Source organism: Balaenoptera ricei, chromosome 20 (genome assembly GCF_028023285.1).
Source record: "Balaenoptera ricei isolate mBalRic1 chromosome 20, mBalRic1.hap2, whole genome shotgun sequence".
NCBI classification, from domain to species: Eukaryota; Metazoa; Chordata; class Mammalia; order Artiodactyla; family Balaenopteridae; genus Balaenoptera; species Balaenoptera ricei.
Genome location: NC_082658.1, coordinates 7,143,325 through 7,168,746, shown reverse-complemented (window position 1 = coordinate 7,168,746; position 25,422 = coordinate 7,143,325). Strand labels below are relative to the sequence as shown.

Below are 25,422 nucleotides of genomic sequence, written 5' to 3'. Positions count from 1 at the left end.
TTTTTTAATTAATTAATTTATTTATTTATTTTTGGCTGTGTTGGGTCTTCGTTTCTGTGCGAGGGCTTTCTCTAGTTGTGGCAAGCGGGGGCCACTCTTCATCCGGTGCGCGAGCCTCTCACTGTCGCGGCCTCTCTTGTTGCGGAGCACAGGCTCCAGACGCGCAGGCTCAGTAGTTGTGGCACACGGGCTTACTTGCTCCGCGGCATGTGGGATCTTCCCAGACCAGGGCTCGAACCCGTGTCCCCTGCATTGGCAGGCAGACTCTCAACCACTGCGCCACCAGGGAAGTCCTCATCTTCATTCTTAAAGGATATCTTCATTAAGGATAGAATTCTAGGTTGGCAGCTATATTCTTTTCAGCACTTTGGAGATTTAATTCCACTGTCTTCTGGTTTATATTTTTCTGTTGAGAAGATGACTGTCAGTCTTATTGCTGTTCCTTTGAAAGTAACCTCTTTTCCCCCCCTTCTGGTGACTTTTAAGATTTTCTCCATATTTTGTTTTCATCCATTTTGGTATTTCTATGTGTGTTTTTATTTATCCTGCTTAGGACTTGTAGTGATTCTTGAATACGTGGCTGCCTTTAAGTATCTCAAAGGGGCTTGATTCTGGCTCAGCATTTCCATTGCCCTGCCTCTGCCAGGTTCTTTTTTTTTCCCCTGCTATTTATTTATTTTAAAAATTTATTTATTTATTTATTTTTGGCTGCATCGGGTCTTCGCTGCTGCACGCGGGCTTTCTCTAGTTGTAGCTACTCTTCGTTGAGGTGCGCAGGCTTCTCATCGTGGTGGCTTCTCTTGTTGCGGAGCATGGGCTCTAGGCCCCTGGGCTTCAGTAGTTGTGGTGCGCGGGTTCAGTAGTTGTGGCTTGTGGGCTCTAGAGTGCAGGCTCAGTAGTTGTGGCACACGGGCTTAGTTGTTTCGCGGCATGTGGGATCTTCCCAGACCAGGGAATCGAACTCATGTCCCCTGCATTGGCAGGCGTTTTCTTAACCACTGCGCCACCAGGGAAGCCCTCTACTATTTATTTATTTATTTATTTATCTGGCTGCGCCAGGTCTTAGTTGAGGCACATGGGATCTAGTTCCCTGACCAGGGGTGGAACCTGGACCCCCTGCATTGGGAGTGCGGAGTCTTAGCCACTGGACCGCCAGGGAAGTCCCTCTGCCCAGGTTCTGATGAAGCTCCCTTGGCCACTACAGCAGCTGCTTGGCTGTTTCCTCCCTGCCTCCAGCATTCCCCTCTCTCTCACTGTTCCAGGCCTGCAGTGGCTGTGCAGCACATGGCAGCAAATAAGTGGACGTTTGCTCAAGCCCTGATAGAAGTGACAGAGCTGAGCATCACATCCTTTCTGCACCTGCCAACCACACCCTTCTCCAACTTCAGGGTCTAGTTCAAGAACTCTGTGGAGCCTTCCGAATCCTCCCCCCTCCAAACATCTGCTTACTATCCATCATAATTGCGCAAAGCAGGCATATTTTGAGGATGTTTAACTCTTTGATTTGCCAACTGTGAGACGGTGCACGTGCAAAGGTTATCAGAATGAAATGTGACTAGAAGCAATAGCCCAAACTTAGACATAAAGTGATGCAAGAATATCCAAGGGAACTTGCTCACAATTTCCTTACAAGAATGCTAAGAAATACAAACTATTAGTCTTCTATCCATTTTGTGTTTTGTTAGAATTAACAGAAAACTGACCAGTTAAAAAATACTCAAATTTAGGTATGAGTTAGATTTTGAGCTGCGAAATTTGACTTGGGGAAAATAAACACAGAGCAGGTAAGAGCCACAAAAGCAAGCCCACAAGGGCAAAAGGTACAACTCACAAGGGCAAAAGCTCGTGGAAAACAATGATCTCAATGAAAATATTTTTAAGTGAAAATGAAAATAGAAGAAAAATTGAATTGCATTGTATAGAAAACCGACCAAGGAATTAAACTGGCTAAATAGAGTAACAGTTCACTCCAGAGGAAAGCTTTACTGATGAAAGTCCTTCTGTGTGGTGTGATTCTTATTAAAAATTTAGCTCTGGGCTGCCACCTGGGCTTTATGACTGAGCAGATTCAGTCAGACTCAAATAATCTGTTGTAAACAGCGCCGTATGGAGCCTCCAGCAAGCTCCAACGGGAGACTCACCATGCAGACTCCAGGGTGTTGGAACAGAACCATGACTCCTTTTACAGATAACTCTTCTTCTGTTGAGGAACAGCTCCAGCTACCTAATCAGGGGAATCAAGTGACCATGCGGCCTGAGCTGCCCATCACAACCCACCAAGCCAATCTGAGGAGTAATTAACACAGCCCAGAAATAGATGTGACGGTCTCTCAGACCTGGGAACAATGACTGTTTGCAGTGTCTCGTGTTGGGGGGAGGGTAAGATCATCTTTGTGTAAAGAGTAGTTGCGTCTTGGGACTCCCCCGGCGGTCCAGTGGTTACGACTCTCCGCTTCCACTGCAGGGGGGCGCGGGTTCGATCCCTGGTCGGGGAACTAAGATCCCACATGCCTCGTGGCGCAGCCGAAAAATTTAAAAAAAAAAGGAAAGAAAAGTAGTTGTGTCTTGTTACATGGAAGCATAAAGCTGCTCTTATGAAGTTCAAATATGCACAGAAGAGTGCTTACGGATGCGGACCAGCCACAAAGGTGGCAGAGCTGTTGTTAACTCTCAGCCCCAACCCACCCAGACTGCCCTGTGCTGCTGGGGCCGGGAAGCTGCTGAAGGCAGCGTGAGAGGGAGACCGCAAGGCTGGAGGGGAAAAAGGAGACGTGGCCCTTCCTGTTAGAGAAACCACAGCAACGCAGCTTTGCTCTGGCAGCAACAGCTGGTCCCAGCAGTGCGGTTCATTTGCGGTTTTCCACACTCCCAGCACCAGCTCACTGAGCCCTGAGATGGCAGCATCCCTCTACAGGGCCCCTCCTCCAAGCCTCGACCGTTTAATGCCAACCTCTTCCCTTTGCTCCCCAGTCCTGGGAGCGATAACTGTGTCCTGCGACCACTACTGCTATGACACCTGAGCCCCCTGGGCCCTCTCCTTTCTCCACCACCTGTTAACGACGGCTGTGGCCTCCCGTCGGAGCTGTTACACGCCTTGCTCAGTACCTTCCTGTGTACATGCCACCTCCCCAACTGTAAGCGCCCCATAGGAGGGACGACCTAACGCCTTCTGAGGATCCCACACCCCGCCTGACGCCTGAGGGATCAATACTTAACTTGTTGGTGGCTTGATTCTCACCTCACGTTTCTTACTCCTCCTCTTCCTTGCAGAGAAGATGGGCACCCAGTCACTTATTTTCTTCCAGGAAGACTTTTTTCCCTTAAAAACCACCTCATACCCCTCCCCCTGTCTCTTTCCGGCTCTCTGGTGGGAAGCCCATCTGTCCCCACCTTCTGTTTCTGGGCCCTCTCTGGGTCCTTTCAGATGCAGTAAAATGAAAGCCAGGAGGAAGAAGGCCCAACACCCCCTCAGGCAGTTTTAGCAGCAGGAGAAATCAGGGCTTTGTAAGAAGCCCTGCTAGAAAAAGGTGCAGTGAAATTCATCTCCTGAGGACAGCCTGAGAATCATCACTAGTGAGTGACAGCAGGAACCCGGGAGCTCGCAGTATTGGAAAACATACACCAAAGGTTTCAAGATTCAGAAGTTTGTTTCATGTCTTTATTGACCAGAGACAGAAAAAAAGGGTCACGGCATTTCAGACTTTATTCAAACACACAAATGGTAACAAAGGGCACCCACAAGTGACAGGCATGGTCCCTAAGGCCTGGCTCAAAGGCCATGCTGGAGGGTGTGGGTGACTTCTCAGCCCTACTCCCTCAGCATCTCTGTCCCTTCCTCCTCTGCACCTCACGGACACCCCTGAGATCAGTTAAAATTGTGCAGAAACTAAGTTACTCTAGAGGAGGTTGGGCCCTGCCTCACTGCCAAGAAAGAGGAACAGGTTCTGAGGAGGAGATGGAAGCGGGCTTCTGGGGTCGTCACTCAGGAGATGCCAGGCTGCTCCCTGGGTCTGGCCTGCATCACCCACGGCCTCGGACCTGGGCAGGGAAGGAAGCAGGGAGACACTCCCCACGTGGCAGCCCTGGGCAGCTGGAGAGCGTGGGTCACTGGTCATGTGATACCCCCAGCCAATGGCCAGACCTCTGCCTGAAGTTACTCTCCCGGAGGGAGAAGGCTTTCAAGAAAAAAACACCAACTAGGTTCATAAAGGGCTTGGGTAAAATACTTTTCCAGAAACCTTAAGAAACGAATCTCTCTCGGATTCCTGGAGCATTGGAACAACTGAAATTGTCGCGGGGTTGCCGGCAGGAGGGAAACTTGGTGAAAGGCAGCCCTCTAGTTCCTCAGATCACTTAGCAAGGGGCTCAGCAGTCTTTTCGCAGGCTCCACGGTGGACCTCTGAGAAGCATGATGAAAGAAACAATGCATCCTGAGGGGCTGGCCCACGCCTCCTCGCTCCTTCTCGCTGGCTTGGGACCAGAGGCTGATCATCAGGTGAGCCCCAGAAAGCAAATCTGATTGGGCACGAGGCCCCAGATGCAGCTGCTTTCCCTCCTTTCAGTCTGACGGTTCTCATTCAAATTGGCCAAAGAGCACCCCGCCCATAGTTCTGTCCTACTGAGGGCAGCTTTTCCTTGACTCACTCAAAATCTTTTTTTTTTTCCTGAAAGATGACAGGATGGACATCTGTCACCTTTCTGAAGGGGTGACTGTTTTTATTGTAGGTAGAAGTTCCTCTAACATTTTACAACTGTAAAAATCCTGGGCTCGGGCCAGACTTCTGAGGTGCCGACATGCACGTTCACGTTGGTGCGCAGACAAGGCGTGTCAGCAGATGCCCTGGATACACGCTTCTACCCTACTCTACACAGACACGTGCGAATCCTGGAGAAGAGTTAGGCCACCTGGGCAGGGGCAGGTCACAGGCTCAGAAGACATTTGGCATAGTCGATAGTCATTTCCAAAACACCATGACCCCAGACCCACGCAGTAAGCAGCTGAGCTGTGGAGCAGAGAGAACCTCAGCTTTGAAGGTGCCCAGGAGCCTTGGGCTTGAGGGGGCTTTTATGGATGGAGCATTCCCCACGGGCACCTCCCCCTCCTCCAGACCATCTGCCACCCTAAGAAAGTCACCCGGGGAAAAGTCAGGATTCTCTGGCCCCTTTGCGTTCCATGACTGCTCATCGAGACTCAAAAGTTTAGAGAGTCCAGTTACGAGCTCTGAGGGCACAGCCCAAAGGAGGGCTTTCCTCCTCTGGGTCCAACAGCGTTTGATCCTCGACACCTTGGCGCTCCACAGAAAGGAGTGGTGGTGAGGGCTAGGTCAGAGGTGGCGGAGTCCGCAAACTGCCCAGCAAACGCACACACACTATGGGGGATGGTGGGGGGGGGGGCTCACTGACGCCGCCCAGGTCAGAAACCAAGAAGAGACACAAATATCGCACTTTTGGTCAAGGCATTTCCAAGAGACGATCACAAAAATGATACCACTTTTGGATACTACAACATAACACATTTGGCAACTTTCAAAGAAAACAGCCGTTCCCCACCCCAAGCCATCGAGGGTCCAAAGTCCCTTTACCCTCAGCCCCAGTTTAAAAAGTCAGGGAAGGAAGATGGGCCAACGGAGGGCAAGAAAAGGCTGCAGAAGCAGTTACACCAACTACCTAAAGCGCCCATCAGTCTGTCTGTCTCATTCGGCGCAGGATGCCGCCTACCTCAAACCTCTTCTTGGGGAGAAAGCAAGCTATCTGGGGGGTCCAGGCTGCTGGAGACAAACGAGGCAAAGCTGAACATGGTAGTAGCTGGGTGCCCCGAATCCAGAGCTGTGATCCCCAGTCTCCAACCACAACCAAGGACACCCTATCCTCCCCCTCCTCCAAGAGGCTCTGTTCATAGGAATGTGGGGTACTCTGGCAACTCTATCCAAACCTCAGTTCAACAGCCTGAAGCTAGAACCCTTTGCATCTGCTGCATTATTTTGGGGTGCATGGGCGGGGAAAGATGGTGTTACAAAGCGGCTGCCAACGTCCAACATGGCCCACTCAGGTGGAAACATGGCACAGCGCAGGGAAAAACCTCTTCGTTTGCTCCAGCTTCCTTGAAGCACAGCATATGTGCAAAGACCTAGGCCTTCCTCTTCCCCTCCCCCTAGCCGTAGATCAGCTCCAGCTGGGAACCCGGCCCAGCTGCTCTTGTAAAGATTTGTTATAACACTGGCTAAGAAAACAGAAGCAGGTACTGAAAAGGTATTCTGCAGCCGGAAGCGGCCTCTGTCTTCCGGCTCCTGTGGGTGGGGCTGGGGTTCCTTTGGTTTTGACCAGAACACTTCTCCACCGGGGGGCCAGGCTCAGCTTTGCTTTGCAGTAGCTCAGTTACTGTACAGGAGCAAGATTTAACTTCACAGAGGTGCTCTGCTGGGTTGCTCTCTCGTCGGTTAGGACTCTGGACTTTACATCCGAGATCCTCTCTCCTGAAGAATCTGGAAGGGGAAGGTGGGGGAGAGGGCTGAGGCTTGGAGGCTGGATGCAGACTGCTTTTGGGCGGCGGTTGCTTACCAGACCGCCGAGGGAAGAGAAAGAGACCCAGAGCCACTTTCCACTGGACCCCGCGGAGCAGCACGACAATCCGTTACCCCAGGAAGCCAGGCAACCGCCCCTGAAGCACTGCAGTTGTAAAAGACTTTTGCTGAACACGGTCAGGCCTAAGTTTATGTGCTGTTGGACCACTTCCCCTGTGAGAAAGGACACGGTCCGGGCTCACCACATATTGATGATTTAGAAGCATGTATGTGTGTCTGTGTACGAGGGGGCACAGTGGAGGAAAAAAGATAACAGTGTGCAACCATTTTCAAGTAACTTCAGGGCGTCAGGGGGCGGGGGGAATCACAAAGGTAACCAAACACCTTTTCTCTTGAGATGGCAGAGAAAGAGAGAGAGAGAGAACAGTTTCAAAATATAAAGGTAAAATACTTTCCAATTTTGAGTTTCAGAATTCTCACCTTATAGTAATTAATGGCCATAGCTTTTCTTTTTCATTGATTTGACAGAGGCTGGGAAAAGACTACCCTATTTTGGTTCACGTGTCCTAACTAAAAGCCTCTGTCACTGCTCCAAAAATCCTGATTTAATTTACAACAGTCAGGGGCTCCCCTGGTGGCGCAGTGGATAAGAATCCACCTGCCAATGCAGGGGACACAGGTTCGTTCCCTGGTCCAGGAAGATCCCACATGCCACAGAGCAACTAAGCCCGTGCGCTACAACTACTAAGCCTGTGCTCTAGGGCCCGCAAGCCACAACTACTGAAGCCCGTGCGCCACAACTACTAAGCCTGTGCTCTAGGGCCCGCAAGCCACAACTACTGAAGCCCGTGCGCCTAGAGCCCGTGCTCCGCAACAAGAGAAGCCACCGCAATGAGAAGCCCGCACACCGCAACAAAGAGTAGCCCCCACTTGCCGCGACTAGAGAAAGCCCGCGTGCAGCAACAAAGACCCAACACAGCCAAAAAAAAAAAAAAAATTACAACAGTCAAAAGGCCAAAATGAAGGGGAAATGCAAAGCTGGCTTGAGAAGGAAAGGGAAGAACCCGTGAGCAACAGTTCAGGCAAGGCCTGCGCAGGGGCTGGGAGCAAAGAGTCAGAGACGAAAGTGGGGTGAAGCGACTTACCTTTGCCTTCTCGCTCGGCTCAATGACAATGCCATTGGTAGAATTATTTAATTCTCTGGAGACAACACAGAGGAATTCTGCCTGATCCTCATTTCCATAGTTATAGGAAGATCCGATGCTGATTAGCTGATAAAACAAGAATATGGTGAACATACAAATAGTGATCTTAAAATATTTAAGTGCCACACAAATCAAACCCTCCTCCTCACTCAACTTTTGTTGTTTTGCTTCTCAAAGGATGAAGAATTCTCTGGGTCTATCAAGGCCCCAGGGGATAACTGGATCTCAGCTGTTCACCAGGCTTCCCCAAAGAAAAGTGTGAGTTCTGCCACTGTCCCCTCACCCAAGCACTTGAAACAGTGCCAAAGGCAGCAGCCAGGATTGATATGGTCACATTATTCCTTCTAGCAAACACTGAGGGGAACTAGAATGCTTCTGTGAATGAAAACGGACACTTGCTTCAGCCAAAACACCTACACGGAGCTGGCTCACCTTTAAGCAGAAGTCCTAGACAGGAGACTGGCGCTCGGGAGGCTCTGGAAAGCACCACGCGAGTCACTGGAGAGCTACTCTAAGCCAAATGCTGCTGGAACTTCTAACCTTTTTGGTGAACTGAACTCAGGCTCTAGTCTAAACAGGAAATACACATGCAGAGAGGGAGAAGCTGAGCCCGAGGGTGTGGTCATCCTGGCAAGTCCGCAAGGCTTCAAGTCGGGAGACCATGACTGACTTGCTGTATGACCGGGCTGCGGACACCTCAGCCTTCCTGGGCCTTAACTTCCTCCTCCGTGTAATGGAGTCAAGGGGAGCAGACTTGGTCCTCCCACAGCACATCAATAAGATGAGAAAAAACAGGATAAATTATTCATTAGTTTCACAAAGAATAGTTTTAAAAAGTTGTTATAGGGGCTTCCCTGGTGGCACAGTGGTTAAGGATCCACCTTCCAAGGCAGCGGACACGGGTTCGAGCCTGGGTCCGGGAATATCCCACGTGCCGCGGAGCAGCTAAGCCCGTGCGCCACAACTACTGAGCCTGCGCTCTAGAGCCTGCGAGCCACAATGAAGAGTAGCCCCCGCTCGCCGAAACTAAAGAAAGCCCGGGTGCAGCAACGAAGACCCAACACAGCCAAAAATAAATAAATAAATTTATATTAAAAAAAAAAAGTTGTTATAATATCCTTTGTCTTTGAAACTTTATAGCAGGGAAAAAATACTTCTGGAGTGGAAGTATGGTGACATTTTGAACAAGAACACCTGAACAAGAACGAGGCTGACACATGCAGGTAGCACTGATTCTGCAGTGGAAGCTAAGTGTGAGGAATCACCCAGTATTGGCTCTGAAGACAGAGACACCTGTGTGTTTGATCTATAACATAATACTGTTAACACATAGGGTAACTCTTATTTAAGAAGGTAAGCTTATGGTGACAGCTCAGCTGACCTCTTAAACTCTACCTAAAACCAGGCAGGATTCACTGAATTTATAACACAGTCACTCTATTCGTGCTCAGCCTCCCTGTGTTTTGAAGACAACAGATGAACAATTCTGCCATCTAATGGAAGAAAGCAGTAAAATCCTGGCTCTCAGACACTTTGTTTTGATGCCTCGGTCACAAGCACAAAGCTAAAGAACAGAAACCCACAGAGTGAATGGAAAGGACCTCGCCACCCTCCTTGATGTCTGATCCCTTCACATCACAGCTGTTCACTACGCCGTGCATGGTGGATGGTGCACATACTCAGAATGATGAAGATCTGATCCTGGGATAAGCAAAGGGAGGGTTGTTGCTAAACCCTAGTCTTCTTTAGCTACTTATTCTAGAATGTGTCAACAAAGCACTTTTTTTTTTTTAACATCTTTATTGGAGTATAATTGCTTTACAATGGTGTGTTAGTTTCTGCTTTATAAACACAGCACTTTTAAAAGGAATCCCTCTGAGGGAAAAAAGCCCAGAGAGGCACTTGCAAGCCTAAACAAGCTGGCTGGCTCTCTCTGGGGAGAACCACGCGGAAACTCTGGATATGAAGCTGGGAGACACAAGCCTATCCTCAGTTCTCCCCAACTCATCACGTCCTACCGCGCAAAGAATCCACGCGGAGTGGCTCCTTCTCCGTTTTGGAACAGGATCACACCTGGCCCCCACCCGACTCCCAGGGTGATTAACTGGCTACAGACGGCGACTGGCTCCGAGGCTGAGATACAGGGCTGCTCCCACGTAAGAAACATTACCTGTTCGAATTTCCAACCGTCAGACATAGTGGACACCATCTGCGTGAGCTCCTCTTCTTGGCACTGCAGGACTCTGTACACGTGCTTCACGGGGCCCTGTGACAACCACACACAGACTCTGAGGACCGGTTTCAAGGGCACAGCAGTTTGCAGCTGCCTCGGTGAGGCTCTCCAAAAAATAAAGACTGGAAAGGAGTTTGCTTGGAATTTTTTTCTTGGCGGCCACCCACTATCCCCTTTGCAAGCAGCACTGTAGTTTTTCAATAAAAACTTACCCAATAAAGAAAATAAGGGGTCGAAGAACATGAATAAAATAAAATAATCCTGAACTCTGGAGGGATGAATTATGTGAGTGACCATGCTGATAAACTGAAGACTTCATCTATTTCCCAAAGTAGAAAATAAGAGTAAAACTGCTCTGGACAAGGAAGCCACATTTTCTTCTTCAGTCACTATAGCTGACATACATGCTGAAAATGCAGACCATATCTTGGTTTATTCAGAATGATACCTTATATATGGGAATAATACATTAAATAGGGACCCCATAACGTACACATGTTCAAGCTATTCTACCCTCTGCTGAAGCTACCTGGAAGTGTTTCAGTGTTACATGGTAACATTCCTGTTATAGATATGCGTATAATAAAAAACAAATATTTGGTCTTCGTTCCTGGTTCCTGGCACATACCTCCTAAAACCTTTGGAAACTCCTGAGTGACAGAAGTGTCTTTTGGGGACTTCCCTCGTGGTCCAGTGGGTAAGACCTCTTGCTCCCAATGTAGGGGGCCCAGGTTCAATCTCTGGTCGGGGAACTAGATCCCACATGCATGCCACAACTAAGAGTCCGCATGCCGCAACTAAAAGATCCCTTATGTTGCAACAAAGATCCGCGTGGCAGCCAAAACAAACAAACAAACAAACAAACACGGGGGGAGTGTCTTTTGTATGCTAATGAGCTGGTCACCAGAAAGACTGAGAGAGTTAGAGGATTAGAACTTTCAGCCCCATCCTGTGACCCTGGGGGAAGAGGGAGGGACTAGAGATTGAGTTCAATTACCAAAGGCCAATGATATAATCAACCTTCCCTACCAAATGGAACGTCCTGAAAAACCCCTAAGCGATGGGGTTCAGGGAGCTTCCAGGTTGGCAAACACACCCGTGTGTTGCGCAGTTGGGGGGTGGCGCGTGCTGACTACACGGGGACAGAGGAGGCTCCTGTGCTCAGGACCCTTTAGGACTTCACCCCATGGATCTCTTCATCTGGCTGTTCACTTGTATCCTTCATAATAAACTATAGTAAGTAGAGCATTTCCTGAGTTCCACGAGATAGTCTAATAAATTACTGAACGTGAAGGGGGCATCGTGGGAGCCCCCGAATTTGTCGCCAAGCCAGACAGAGTGCAGGCGGTTGGCGACCCAGACTTACGACTGGCGTCTGAGACCCGTGGAGTCTGACGCTGACTCTGGGTGGTCAGGGTAAGGACAGGATTGAACTGTTGGTCACCCAGTTGGTGTCAAAAATTCAGAGAAAGGCCATTTGCTGGCCAGACTCAACTCTCTAGAACATAAGTTAGAACCTAAAGCCAAAAGGCAGAGCAACGGAAATGGATGCCCCAGAGCCGTAGCACTAAGGCCCCTACACTTCACTGACACTTGTGATCTGGCCCAAGGGGGACGAGACGCCCAGTCACGAGAGAGCCAGGGTGGCTGCAGGGAGGCAGGCTCGCCAGACGGAAGTTCCAGTTCCCAGAAGGACAATCACAGGCGCACAGGAGGACTCGGTATTTAGCAATCTGGGACCATTCCGTGTTGGGTGCAAAGCTGCACACTCACTGCCAATCCCAGAGGGCATAAGGCACAAACAGCAACCCAGGTTCATAACAATGACTCCTGGTCATGGAGAGAGGGGTCAGTTATGTTCAATCGGATTTTAAGGAAATATGGACTGTTTCCTTAAGAATGATGAAAACTTAACACTTTTTCAAAAGGACAAGCTGGCTTCAGCTACCTGGAAAATTAGTTTTAGAACAACTTGGGGAATACTGGATAAATAAAAGCAGCTACTGATCACCGAGCGCTACAAGCCCCAAGTGTTACACCCTTCTCTTCTAGTCTTCACTGCAGTCCTGGAAGGCAGGCGTTGGCTTCCTTCTACACGTGGGACACTGGTGTTCGCAGCGCAGTATCTTGCCCGAGCTGTACAGCGATTAAGCGGATTGGAGGTAGGGCTGGGACTTGAGCCCAGGTCGGCCTGACAACATTACAATCTTTCTTGTACACTTTGTCCTTCTACATGAGGTACAGCTACCATTAAACAAGGTGCTAAGGTAAAAAAAATTTTCTTCCATGTAAAATATAGGACAAATCTTCCGACAATTTCAATTACTCTAGCCGTGCATTTCGGAAACAACCAGATGTTTTATAAGATGTAGAGCATCCAAAAGACCTGACAGTGGTCACAGCTGTCAAAGTCCCAGGTATTTAAGATATCTGTACTGCCTCTTTTTTATTCTTCTCTTCCAAAGTAAACCATTGGTGCTCTCAAATGCACCAAGATTAATCACCTAGCCAAAAATACTACCAGGGACAGCAGAGTAATAGAATGGTGGCAGCCACTAAAAGGGATGTGATGTCACTGAGAAAAGGCAGAGTAGGTCCCCCACATCTTGGGCTTCGCCCTATTGCCTGCCATGTGTGTCTCCTTTCAATGCAGACAAGTTAAAGGAGATAACGTGTCTGAAGGGACAGCCACGGAAATCCACGCTCAGCCTTAGAGCCACGTGGGACAAATGCAAAAGGGGACGTCATTGAACAACATCAAATCCATTGCCCAGAGTTCCACTAAATAAAGAGGACAGATGGAAAGATCAATTAACATCAAAAGGGTCTTGACATTCCTAGAATAAAAAAGCTTCCAACTGGGTATAAATCCACAAGCCTCAGAATCTAGAGAACTAATTAACTGCTGTCATCAAATAGATGAGCATCTAACGATGCTCTCAAGGAATTTGCTAATGGCAAAGAACTGAGAGTGTTCAGGGGCCATGATTCGAATGGTTTCAAATGACATACTCTATGGTACCATCAATATTTATATTAAGCAATCAAAGGGGTTTTTTTGGAATGTGGAAAACTGAGGATGAGGCAATATTCTCAGAATGTCTGATCTATTAAGTATCTATAATAGTGAAAGATGCCATGTAAATATACTATGAGATGGCAGAAAGATTGGTGACACTAGATCGTATTTCATATGGTAATCTGCAAACCAACTACAAGTTCATCTTTGAACATTAAAAAGGAGCCTTTCAGCCATTGGGCAGATGTAAGAGAACTAAATGAATAAGCCCTTCTTTCCACCTTTGCAAAGTGCTGGAGATAAAATGTATAAGAGTTCATTTTTTATCATAGGCGTCCGTTATTCATCCAGATAATTCCATTTAGAGCCAGAAAAATTTTGATATATGAAGTCTAACAAAGAAAGAGCAAGGAACTATTTTTTTACTTTTGAAAAGGAACATACTGCCTTCTTATTTCAAGGAAAATTCTATATTGCAATAGATTAGATCTCAAGAAAGCGACCACCACCGGTATCTGATGGGGTAAGAGGCAAGTCATGCTGGAGTCCAACTCTGCCCCGTTACTGCAGCTAAACTCTCTTAAAATAGAGCCTAAATACATGAAAGGGAGTGTCTGTGTTTCTTGCTAGACTTTAAGCTTCTTGAAGGCGTGGACCTTCTCCTATCAGTTGGGGTCCCCAGGGCCTAACAGAAGCTATTGTGGCCACTTACTTAAGACACATGATGCGTGATGCGACATGAAATGAGGTGAGAGTGCCTCACTGCCTTCCGTTCTCAAACTATGTGGCAAATTCTGTTTGATTTTTGTTACCATATCTACTAAGTTAACATAAAAATTCAGACTTCATAATAAAAAGAGAAGCTTGATATTATTTTCTTAGAAGCATGATTCACAAACCACTTGCAAAGTCTACGCCATGACTGGTTTCAAGAGGCTGTCAGGAGCTGGATGTGACATGGTAACAGGCTGAAGGCCGGTCCTAATAAACAGAAGCCAACAGGCGGAAGGAAGCAAGACCTTGTTTGGCCTCCACGTGGACAAGAAGGGAGACAGATACTCTGCCGGAAAGAACAGGCTTTGAACCTCAAGTGCAGTGGCTTCTCCCACTGCCAAATGGAGAGCAGCCACAACCTCCTGCTCTTCTAAGGGGACACGGGGCTGTTTTGTCTTCTTTGTGATTTCTTCCCCTCTGTTTCCTTGTTCTGAACAAGTCTGGCTGAGTACACGCTGTCTGTCTGGCAGACGGACAGTGTTCCGCACAGAGACCTCCGGCTCTGTGGGGAAAGGCAGGGCTCTGGCCAAGCAGCACATCATCCGTTTCAAATCACACCCAGACACATGGACAAAGAGAGCCACTTGGGGTATTTTCCCCTTAAGAGTTCAAAACCCATTACCTGTGAAGTTCTGTTCTCATTGTCCCGTATCCTTTCCTTAACCAGTCGCACGAGAGACGCAATGTTGTAAAACTCCGCTTCCTCCAGCACACCTAGAAGGACCAAACTGTAGTTAGATGTGTGTCAATTCCCCAGAAAACGGCAGGAAGAGGCTGGAGTTCATGAGCTTGCTAAGAACTCCATCTTTCAAATGCAAGTCTAGTCTATCTCCTTCAGCCTGGCAAATGTTTCTTTGCTGTTTGGTGTGCACCCGTGACCTTTTCCCCAACGGCAGTGAGTCAACAGTGCTCTGTTTACTCCGTTTCACCCCTGCAGTTTCCCACCTGGCACCTTCCCCTGCTCTCCTTGCACCTGCCCGTTAGCTGCAGGACACCTTTACCATATGTCACTTAGTTCCTGGAACTAGTCCCACTGGACAACTCTTGAGCTTGCAATTTCTACCCAGTTTGTCCTAAAAATGACCAAAGGTCTGTGTGCATGTGTGTGTAAATTTATGTGGACCAAATTTAACAAGATGCATATTATTTGAACAATATAAAAGGCAGTCATTGAAAGAATCCCATGCATAGGACTTCCCTGGTGGTCCAGTGGTTAGGACTCGGAGCTTTCACTGCCATGGCCCTGGGTTCAATCCAAAAAAAAGAATCCCATGCTAAACAAAATCAAAGGCCTGAGACAGGATAACTAAATGGGATGTGTGATCCTGCACCAGGAAAAAAATTTGCTATGAATACCATTAATGGAACAACTGATAAAATTAGAATATAAGCTATAGTTAAGGTGTTTATCAATATTAAGTTTCCTGAATTTGATAACTGTATTGTGGTTATGTGAGAGAATGTCCTGTTCTTGAGAAATACACACTGCAGCATTAAGGGGTAAAGTCTGTAACCTAGTCTCAAATAGTTCTGAAATAAAAACTAGAAGAGGGAGAGGAAAAAGAGCGGGGAGGAGGAAACAGAGAATGAATTATAACGCAAATATGACCAAAAAATGTTAAAAATTGGTGAATCTGGGTAAACGGAGTTCTTTGTACTATTCTTGCCCTTTTCTCTACATTTGAAATTATTTCAAAATGAATTTTTTTATGGCATTAGAAAAGATGCTTCAGATTCCTCTTTTCAAGAAACAAGAGTACCCATGAGTTGGTAATTGCTGAAGCTGGATGGTGGGTGGAATTTACTGCACTATTCCCATTACTTTGTATGCATTTGAAATGTTAAGGAAAAAAAAAAGGGAGGGGGCATTTAAAAAAAAAAAAAAGGGAGAGTGATTCCTCTTTTGACTGGTTTTAACAGCAGTGTTCTGCAGCCGCTTCATTAATTAGCACGGCCATTACAGCTTTCTCACGCAGAGCTAAAGCTCCCAGGTCAGGGTGCCCTGGCTCTAGGGACAGGCCCCAGCCTTCAGCTGAATGTCTCAGTGAGACCAAGAGAGCCTTTTATTTTTTATTTTTTTTTATTTTTTAACATCTTTATTGGAGTATAATTGCTTTACAATGGTGTGTTAGTTTCTGCTTTATAACAGTGAATCAGCTATACATATACATATATCCCCATATCTCCTCCTTCTTCCGTCTCCCTCCCACCCTCCCTATCCCACCCCCAAGACAGCCTTTTAGAAAGATTTCTAGACCCACTTACAGTCCAAATGCTCTACAAACCAAAAAGATGAGTCAAATAACGATGCACCTGACAACGGGCTGGAGAATGAATTAGGTCAGATGCAAAAATTTACAAGGAAGCATGAGACCAGTCTTAAAAGAAATGAGGCCAAGCCTTTATTATTATTTTTTTTTACAGCTGCAAGTTCAAACTAAAATTGAAAGTATGAATAGCTAAATGTCAGAGATTTGTTGCTTCAGGCTGTGGACATTCACTGCTAGTAGTAAGTAAATGTAAAAAGGGGTCCTGACAATTCTGCAGGTTCAGAAAAAACTCCAAAGCTATCTCCAAAGCTGAGCTACGTAGCTTCCTTCTCCCGAAGGAGGCTGAAGCGAACCGAAAGGGGCTCCTTCAAGACCCTCTCAGACGAGACTAGGTAATTGGAGGCTCCTTATTTATTTTCGTAAAGCTTTCCTACACTATCTACTGCACATGAGCTTGATGAAAACCTCAAAATTCAAATCTCAGGACTTCCCTGGCGGTCCAGTGGTTAAGACTTCTCACTCCCAATTCAGGGGGCACGGGTTCAATCCCTGGTTGGGGAACTAAGATCCCACATGCCGCATGGCGCGGCCAGAAAAAAATAAAATAAAATCTGTGGAAAAAAAATGTTCAAATCTGTGAAACAGCTTTAAAGATTTGACCTGAACTTTGAAAACACCCAATGCAAACATCATTCTTACCTTCTTCTGCCAACTCCTTCGTAATGATGAGCTTCCCATGGCGGAGGTAGTTCAGGATAGGACCAAAGTAGGTAGGGTCCCTGTCAATCAGATAGGCCCCTGTCTCGTCCTGCCAACCAAACATAAGGGTATCATTGTGGAGCTTTCAGACTAAGTCAGGGCAGGGTTTCCACCTCTCTGTCACAATTCATGAGTGAGAGGGCAAGTTTTGCTAGATATTTATCACCAACTATTGGCAAGAAGCCTAGCTTTATGTATCTTGTACTTCAAGATCATTTCAGGGAGGGTGTTACAGATGTACAGTCATATTCATCATCTAGGCGTTAACTTGAACTTCTAAAATTTTTACTCTGACACAATTACCAACATTCTTCCTTTGGGATACTTGTTGTAAAGAAACGGAGGAAGAAAATGCCATAGTTGCATGATCTAAATTTTTGCTTGAGATGGACACTCTGACTTCTCTATTGTCCCTGAATCACATTCCTAATTCTAAGAAAACCTCTGTTCAGTTGGCAATGCTCCAGAGCTCAGGGCCAACAACAGTGGGAGTCTGCATTGGCAGCTGTAACTCACACACTCCAGATCTGTGCCCACAGGAAGCTTGGCACAGCCAGGACTTGGCTCTGAGCAGTTTTAATCCTACTCATCTTTACAGTAAAGGGAACAAGAAGAAACTGGCTTCTACTGCAACAAGGAAAATTTAGGGTAGATCAAATAATTCCTTTAGAATAAGCAAGGTTTTGGAAACTCTTTAAAGTTAGGGCAGGACAGGTTTCCTTCAATCTGAGATTTATTACAGGAGAGGCAGGAAATGAATAAATGAAATCAACCAATGTTTACCCAACCCTAGCTCTGTTGGCAAGGTAACAGCTAAGTGCTCTATGGGATATAAGGCGCTGTGAGCAATGATCAATGCTTTTAAGTCGGAAACTAAAAGATGAACGTGTAAAGTTAAAAAAACAACTCAGACAACAGCTCAAACTGAAAACGGGTTAAGCGTCTTGTCACCTCTAAACTCTCTGCTTAGTAGCCATGCATCTTGCCCAACAGCACTCTTTGGGTTTCATTTTCTCTGGTCTTAACGGGTCAGCTTAGGTTTGCACTGGCAAATGACAACCTCTTTCCAAGGAACGTATCTGATCTCAAACATCGACCTAAAACAATGACAGTTACCAGATAGGAGCTCAGGGACCAGGACCACAGGAAAGAAGTGTGATATCATGAGAAGCACTTCCTGCAGCTGTCGAAGCCATCATCAGACCCAGGCTTTCACCCAACTTGGCAGAGGGGTCCGAGAGGAAGTCTGAGAAAGCTACAAAGATGCCTTAGCTCACCCTGACCCAGTTCTGGATGCATCTGGCACAGGCGGTGAGGGGCTGACGAGGAGCCCGGGGAAAACGCATGCAGACCTGAGGGGCTGGGATGAGAGGTGCAGAGAGGAATACGGAGAAGGGGTGTGGAGTGGGTTCTCGTGGGTGAAGGTGGGCACAGTATGGGGAAGGAGCCGCTGAGAACGAAGGGTGGCGTCAGAGAGAAAGCCCGCGTGCGCCTGAGGATGGGGGAGAATAGCCCCGGGGGTTAGCCTGGCGGGGAAAGAGGAGGAGGAGGGGGTCCCGGCCCGAGGTGCCCGCCAGTGAGAAGCGTGTTGCAGGAATCGGGGGACAAGCCTAGGAGGAACGAGGGGGTCCGAAGGCCGGGGGCGCGCCCGAGGGCGGGGCACACCTTGTCCGAGTCCAGCTCCGGGTCCTCCTGGCAGCAGAGGCGGCAGAGAAAAGACTTGGGCTCCCGGCCTAGGGTCTGCCTGGTGGTCACGAAGTAGGTGCCGCCCACGTTCAGCCGGACCCAGCGGGCGGCGCCACCGCCCCCTGCCCGCTCGGGAGGTCCGGGACCCGGCTCCAGCGGCTGCGCTGCGGCGGTGGGCTGGCGGCCGTGCCCGCGGGGCGTGGGGCCAGCAGGGCGAGGGCTGGGGGGCCCGCGACCCGGGCCGCCCCCGTCGCCCAGCCCACTCCCACCACCCCCTCCCAGCCCCGCCATCGCCGGGTCCAGTTGCAGCTCCGCCATCTTGGGCCGCCGCCGCCGCCGCTGCCCGCCCGCCGCCGGGCCGGCCCATCTCTTGGCAGGGAGAGCCGGGCCGGCCCATCGGCGGGGGAGGGGCCGGCGGAGAGGGACGGGAGCGCCCCCAACCAGCTCCCGGGGACCCTGGCAGTAGAGGCTAGGCGCCCGCCTTCGGGGACGGGACTTCCGGAACCAGCTCCCATCGCCATTGGCTGATCTGATAAATAGGGCCCGCCCCCTTGGCTTTGTGGCTGGCTGAGGGGAGGCTTTCCGGTGACCTACTTCCGTTCCTTGGTGCTGTGGACTGTGGGCCTCCGGGGTCGGTGAAGGTGAGTGGGGTTTGGGGCTTTGGGTCCGACCCCAGCGGGTTCCTCTGTTCTGCCGCCTGCAAACCTCGGCCCGACCCTTGTCGCGCCCCTACCGAGGACGCCGGGCCCTGCGGTTGCCCCGCTGGCAGAGTGTCCCGGCTGTAGCTGCTGCTCCGTGCTCCCTTCCTTTCCCCTCCCCCGAGCGGGAGGTCGCAGGGGCCGGTCTGTGACCCCGCCGCCTCTGACTTAGGCGCTTCCACTAACCTTGTCTCGTCCAGCCCGACCCCAGCCTGGCCGAGTTCAGTAGTCCGGTTTGGAGGCTGCGGAAACGTTGCCGGGAGATAGTTTTAGCTTGGTGAGTGACACCCAGCAGGCTGAAGGTTTCAGCATTCGAGCTTGTGGAGCTTTCAGAGCTTCTCAAGTGCAGGGTTCATTTACCGATTCAGCAAATATTCACTGAGCACCTCCTGTGTGCAACATCTGTTCTAGGCGCTGGGGATTCAGCAGTAAATAAAAGACAACAATCCACTTATGAAGCCTATCTTCTGTGCTTGGAAAAGTCTCTGTAAGGGCACTTATTTCTCTGGTGTATTTAAAGGTCACCTGCCCCTCACTTCCACTCCAGGAGACATAAGCTATCCTGAGAGTGAAAGGAAGCGGCAGGTGTTGGACAAGTGTCTTGAGATCCTGGGGAAGATTTCTTCCATCTTCCTTGTGATCCACCCCATAGCTTGCAAAGACCTTTGACATTTCAGTTTTTTTCCTAATGTTTGACATTGATCTTATTTAGTTTAAGTTGACTATTTTCCCATATTCTATCCTGGTTTAAAAAAAGAATGGCTGTAATCACTTTCCATCTTCTCTCACATTCACACATGTATTGAATACCTCTTTTAAGCGTATTGCTAGTATACTCAGGGTATGTGCTAACACTGCAAGGGATCATCAGACATGAATAGGAAGGTGCAGGTGTATTACTAATCTAACAGGGAGGGGGTAGAGAGCCCCTTAAGTTTGTATAAGATTGTAGAGCAAATTGATGTGCACAATTAACATCTGATATTTTTAACAGCCTTCTTAGGTAAGCAGGGCTATTATCCCCATTTTTCAGATGAGGAAAGTTTGGTCGAGAATCTGCCCTATTTAACTAAGCCTTGTTGAAATAGAGGTATGTGTCAGGTTCTGTGCACTGGAGAATCAGTGAATAAAACGCAAACTGAGTGGAAATGCATTTAAATTATTTTATGTAATGCATGACTACTGCATTAGCAGTATTTCCAAAGGTACATGGAGTGCAAACACTAGAGAACGGGGCTTTGATAAGTTAGGAGTTGAGTAATAGAGGGAGGACCATCTAGCGGGGAGAGAATATATTTATATGCCAGGTTGCACACCTTGAATTTGAAAAGGTAAATTGTCCTCCTCTTCTGATTTAGTGATCCTAATTCCTTTAGTTGACAGATATACCCACTCATATGATGCTGATCTATTTCTTAAATACTTGAATATTTCTAAGATGCCCTTCAGACGATTCTCTCCAAGAGCCCTGTTTTGATCTGACCAGTTTTATTTTCTAGGATCTCTAGATGGCTGGACGGAAACTTGCTCTAAAAGCCATTGACTGGGTAGCTTTTGGGGAGATCATACCCCGCAACCAGAAGGCTGTTGCTAACTCCCTGAAATCCTGGAATGAGATCCTCACCTCCAGGTCAGTACCTTGCTGAGAGGGAGTGTCTTAACCTGTCACTTAATGTGGAAACAAAATGTGCTTTGGAATTGCACATGAAGTTTTGATGTTCTTCCAGCAGAAAGTATAAAGAAATCCATGCATTTTCCAAATGCAAGTAATTTTTTGGCATTCCTTTGATCTCCCTCCAAGGGAAGAGTGTGATGGTAGCCCCAGGCCATAGGAATAAGGAACAGGGAAATTGCTGTGTGAATTTTTTGTTGCTCATGGAACAATCTTAACTTTTGCTTTTCTACATGATCAGGTTGGCCGCTCTGCCTGAGAAGCCACCTGCCATCGACTGGGCTTACTACAAGGCCAGTGTGGCAAAGGCTGGCTTGGTGGATGACTTCGAGAAGAAGGTGAGACTTCAGGCAGCTAAAGCTCTGGTCTTGTAACCCGTCCTACTTGGGGAGCAGGACGGTGGACAATTACACGTGCAGGATGACAGGGAGGAAAGAGGGGTGGAATTAACACCCAGAATCCAAAGGAGGCTCAGGAGAGATGGGTGTGGCCAAAGGTCTTGTGATGATAGATTTAAATGGTAAATAGGTGCAGAGACTTCAGGGTCTCTTCATGCAGCAGGTTTCTTATCCAAGGAAACAGTATGGCAGAGCCTTAACCTGGGAGCCAGAGGGCTCTCGAGTTGGACGTTTCTGCCCAACTCTGAGTTCCTTCTTAGCTCCCCACCTGTCTCCTTTTAGAACAAACGTAACATTTTTTTTCTACCCTTTTACTGTTTTCCTCTTTTCTCTGCTGTCTTTTTTACTGTCCCTTGTAGCTGTGATCTCTTGCTCACCTATCCTCTTCTGATGTTAAATTTCAACATCCAAAGTTTGTTTGTTGATTCGGCGGTTGCTTATTGAGGGCCCACTCTGTACCAGGTGCAGTGCTAAGTGCTGGGGCCGCAACACTAAGCTGTCTTCGAAGGAGACCATCTCCTCCATCTCCATTATGCAAACATGATTTACGCCAGTCCACTACGGTTTCTTTTAAAAGAGCAATCAGGGGACTTCCCTGGAGGTCCAGTGGTTCAGACTTTGTATTTCCACTGCAGGGGACACAGGTTCAATCCCTGGTCAGGGAAGTAAGATCCTGCATGCCGTGTGGTGCAGCCAAAAAATAATAATAATAATAAATAAATTTTTTAAAAAAGATTAAAATCAAAGAGATTTTATATATTTATCATTAGAGAGCATTGTTACACTGTAGTAAGTAATGCTGAACCATAGTGTAGTGAAACCCAAAGTAATACATTAGTAAAAAAACAATAATTTTCTAAAGCTGTGATCTGGGTAATACAGAGTTGCTACTCAAAATCTAATAAAGCTCTTACTTTGTATTGTGAATTATAGAACACTACTTTTTTTTTGGCTGCGTTGGGTCTCTGCTGCTGCACGCGGGCTTTCTCTAGTTGCGGCAAGTGGGGGCTACTCTTTGTTGCAGCGTGCAGGCTTCTCATTGCGGTAGCTTCTCTTGTTGGCGGAGCAAGGGCTCTAGGCGTGGAGGCTTTAGTAGTTGTGGCATGCAGGCTCAGTAGTTGTGGCTCATGGGCTCTAGAGCGCAGGCTCATTAGTTGTGGTGCACCGGCTTAGTTGCTCCGTGGCATGTGAGATCTTTCCGGACCAGGGATCGAACCCATGTCCCCTGCATTGGCAGGCAGATTCTTAACCACTGCGCCACCAGGGAAGTCCTAGAACACTACTTTTTATAAAGCCATATTTTTTTAGGGAAACTTAGGAGTGACATAGAACTGATAAATGTGTAAAGTAAATTTTGCTGGATTTTTGTATATAATCATCTCTAGAACTCTGGACATTGAGGATTCATTATGCTGTGGTCAACTTCAAATACTTTTCAATTCCAAATATCTCAATGAATGAGCCTTGTCTTTTACAAGTATATGCCAAGCTGGGCAACATCAATGGATTTTCTAAAAATAATGTAAACGTCTTCTGTTCAGTGTTATTTGAGTGCAATAAAATGCAGAATTCTTAAAAAAAAAAAAAAATCAGAATTTCTTTAGAACTGCAGGGTTCTTTGAGGTCATCAAGTCCAACTCTCTTTATCAAGTGAAGAAACTGAAGCTCACTGTAATAAAGAATTGTCCAAGGTCTCCAGTTAGTTAGTGACGGGGCAGAGAAGAACCTCGAGCTTCCATTGGTAGTCTAGTACTCTTTCCACTACGACGCCCTAGATGCATGCTGGTTTCCTCCCCGAATGGAGAATGTGTGTTTATATGCTCTATTATGAATAGCAGCTTTGAGCCCTTTTTGGGGGCTCTTGGTTATATTAACGACAACTCACTGTCACTGTTTTGTAGTTTAACGCCCTGAAGGTTCCTGTGCCAGAGGATAAATATACTGCCCAGGTGGATGCTGAAGAAAAAAAAGATGTAAGTATTTGAGGCTCTTATTTATTCTAAAATTCTCTTAATTCCTGACAGTTCTGTTTCTTCCTAGTAAGGTTAAGGTGGAGTGACTTTAAAGGATCGATAAAAAGGAATGAACTATTAATAAACGCAATAACATGGATGAACCTCAAAATAATTATGTGAGTGAAAGAAACCAGCAAAGGAGTACATACTGTATGATTACATTTCTGTAAACAGAATTTCTCCCTTCTCTTAAAAGGTGAAAATTTGTGCTGAGTTTCTGTCTCTCTCTAAGACCAGGATTGAGGAATACGAGAAAGAGGTAAGGATGAGCCTTGGCCTTTGCCTATATTTCCTCTCTTTCACGGCCACACATCTTTCACCTAGTGGGGGTAACCTGCCTTGGATTCTTTTTTGCATCTCTGCAGCCCTATTTATCTTAACACAGTTCCCGTCTTTTTTCTAGCTGGAGAAGATGAAGAACATAATTCCATTTGATCAGATGACCGTTGAGGACTTGAATGAAGTCTTCCCAGACACCAAATTAGATAAGAAGAAGTATCCTTACTGGCCTCACCAGCCAATTGAGCAATTATAAACTTGAGTCTGGAAGAAAGCTCTGGCCCTTGAATTATAAACTCTGGACATTAAAAATAATTATGTAGTGCTGTGTGTGTCTGCTCCTTTGCGGTTGAGATAGTTAAACTCTGGAGTTACCTCACTGGGAGCGGAGTTTTTGTTAAAATGGAAAGGTATGCCCATAGGTGTGTGCTGTTGCCTAATGGTGAGGGCGTGTAGGAGCCAATTACTGAGCCCCCAGGGCTGCTGAAATCTTAACAAATAACAGTAGGGTTGATGACAGTGTGTTTCACTGGAATATGGTAAAGAGGAATCATTATCTACTGATTGCCTTGAACTTTCTCTTTGCTTTCAAACCACTGATTCCTAGGGAGTGCTTCCTTCTACGTGTCCATCAGTAAGTCACACGCAGATGTAACAGCAGGGTGAGTAGCAGCAGGGATCTACTTTCCTGTGCTTCAGCTCTTCAGGATAAATGTGGTATAAAAAGAAATTTTGTCACAAAGTTAAAACCTGTTATAGCTTTGTATATGAACACAGGAAATTATTTTAATTCCATCGTTTCATTAAAAAAAATCCTAGTATTGATTGTAGTTAGCAGGACTCCTGAGCAATGCCAGGAAGTGTAGGTGGTTTAAAGTAAGATGAGGTGGTGGGAAAAGTTCTATTGCCTTTGAAGTCAGAGGACCTGGTATGCCTATTGCTTATGCCTGCCCTTGGCCATTTAGTTGCTGGTTCTAGACGAATCGTTTACCATCTCGGGACTTTCCTTTTCTCATTTACAAACATCACGATTGTAATGAGAATTAAATGAGATAACCTGGGAAGTTTCTTGGTAAGAAAGTGATCTAAGCAAAGGCATCTGGCTTGATATGGCTTAAATCCTATAGGAAAAACCTACTGAGGGGCTTCCCTGATGGTGCAGTGGTTAGAAATCCACCTGCCAATGCAGGGGACACGGGTTTGAGCCCTGGTCCGGGAAGATCCCACATGCCGCGGAGCAACAAAGCCCATGCGCTACAACTACTGAGCCTGCGCTCTAGAGCCCGCGAGCCATAACTACTGAGCCCACACGCCTAGAGCCCGTGCTCTGCAACAAGGGAAGCCACTGCCTGCGCACCACAACAAAGAGTAGCCCCCACTTGCCATAACTAGAGAAAGCCCATGCACAGCAATGAAGACCAAAAAAAAAAAAACCTACCAGGGGAAGGGTAATGTGCACAGGCCAACAATTTTGTGACACTTCCGCCAGAGATTCCAGAATTTACTGGAGAAGATCAACAGTTGCTGATAACGCTCAAGAAAGTAATGTAGTCTTAAAGGACATAAGCAGAGGAAGCCTGGGGCACCATCACCCCTAATTTGTAGGGCAGGGGCTAGGCCGAAGGTAAACTGTAATTGAGGGGCAAGGCATGTTCCACTTAGAGCTGCTTTAGTCGTAACATAATCTGATGTTCAGCAGTAGTTCTGCCAGAAGGACTTCAATGCACAAAACGAGTACCATTCGCTCCCTCCCCCCAGGCTGTGAAACACTGAACTGGCACCCAGCCATCCAGCTGAAGATCCAGGGATTCAGACAAGTGAAAACATGGGAATCTTAGAAAAAGCCACTGACTTTGCTTTTGGAGTGTGGTTAGAACGTGTGTTCAAGGGAAG

The 25,422-nt window shown here is 47.3% G+C and overlaps 2 protein-coding genes across 4 annotated transcripts; one reads left to right on the top strand and one right to left on the bottom strand.

Moving 5' to 3' along the window:
* Positions 1-3,636: 3,636 nt before the first annotated feature.
* Positions 3,637-18,937, bottom strand: KCTD2 (potassium channel tetramerization domain containing 2). 2 transcript variants are annotated; one of them, XM_059906365.1, is made up of 6 exons: positions 18,447-18,932; positions 16,722-16,830; positions 14,375-14,466; positions 9,897-9,992; positions 7,667-7,792; positions 3,637-6,482 (listed from the first exon to the last, which is right to left on the bottom strand). In XM_059906365.1, exons 1-6 carry the CDS (start codon positions 18,783-18,785, stop codon positions 6,453-6,455), a joined length of 792 nt encoding a protein of 263 aa, XP_059762348.1. In that variant the 5' UTR covers positions 18,786-18,932; the 3' UTR covers positions 3,637-6,452. The 2 variants fall into 2 exon arrangements, 1 of the variants encoding a protein (XP_059762348.1); XR_009499325.1 differs by lacking the exon at positions 3,637-6,482 and adding an exon at positions 8,159-8,296 and having other exon boundaries at positions 7,720-7,792; positions 18,447-18,937.
* Positions 18,938-19,009: 72 nt separating this feature from the next.
* Positions 19,010-23,851, top strand: ATP5PD (ATP synthase peripheral stalk subunit d). Of its 2 annotated transcripts, none has more exons than XM_059906366.1 (6): positions 19,010-19,108; positions 20,665-20,795; positions 21,079-21,175; positions 23,137-23,208; positions 23,447-23,509; positions 23,654-23,851. In XM_059906366.1, the coding sequence occupies exons 2-6, from the start codon at positions 20,674-20,676 to the stop codon at positions 23,783-23,785; spliced, it is 486 nt and encodes a 161-aa protein (XP_059762349.1). In that variant the 5' UTR covers positions 19,010-19,108; positions 20,665-20,673; the 3' UTR covers positions 23,786-23,851. The 2 variants fall into 2 exon arrangements, with proteins under 2 accessions (XP_059762349.1, XP_059762350.1); XM_059906367.1 differs by lacking the exon at positions 19,010-19,108 and adding an exon at positions 19,348-19,442.
* Positions 23,852-25,422: the final 1,571 nt, after the last annotated feature.

What these genes read in the sequence shown, in the direction of transcription:
- ATP5PD (XM_059906366.1), top strand. Translation starts at nt 20,674, where the DNA reads ATGGCTGGACGGAAACTTGCTCTAAAAGCCATTGACTGGGTAGCTTTT. An exon ending in AATGAGATCCTCACCTCCAG is followed by an intron (nt 20,796 to 21,078) that starts GTCAGTACCTTG and finishes CTACATGATCAG; the next exon opens with GTTGGCCGCTCTGCCTGAGA. An exon ending in TTGAGGAATACGAGAAAGAG is followed by an intron (nt 23,510 to 23,653) that starts GTAAGGATGAGC and finishes TCTTTTTTCTAG; the next exon opens with CTGGAGAAGATGAAGAACAT.
- KCTD2 (XM_059906365.1), bottom strand. Translation starts at nt 18,785, where the DNA reads ATGGCGGAGCTGCAACTGGACCCGGCGATGGCGGGGCTGGGAGGGGGT. An exon ending in GAAGGAGTTGGCAGAAGAAG is followed by an intron (nt 14,467 to 16,721) that starts GTAAGAATGATG and finishes TGGTCCTTCTAG; the next exon opens with GTGTGCTGGAGGAAGCGGAG. An exon ending in ATGAGAACAGAACTTCACAG is followed by an intron (nt 9,993 to 14,374) that starts GTAATGGGTTTT and finishes TGGTTGTCACAG; the next exon opens with GGCCCCGTGAAGCACGTGTA.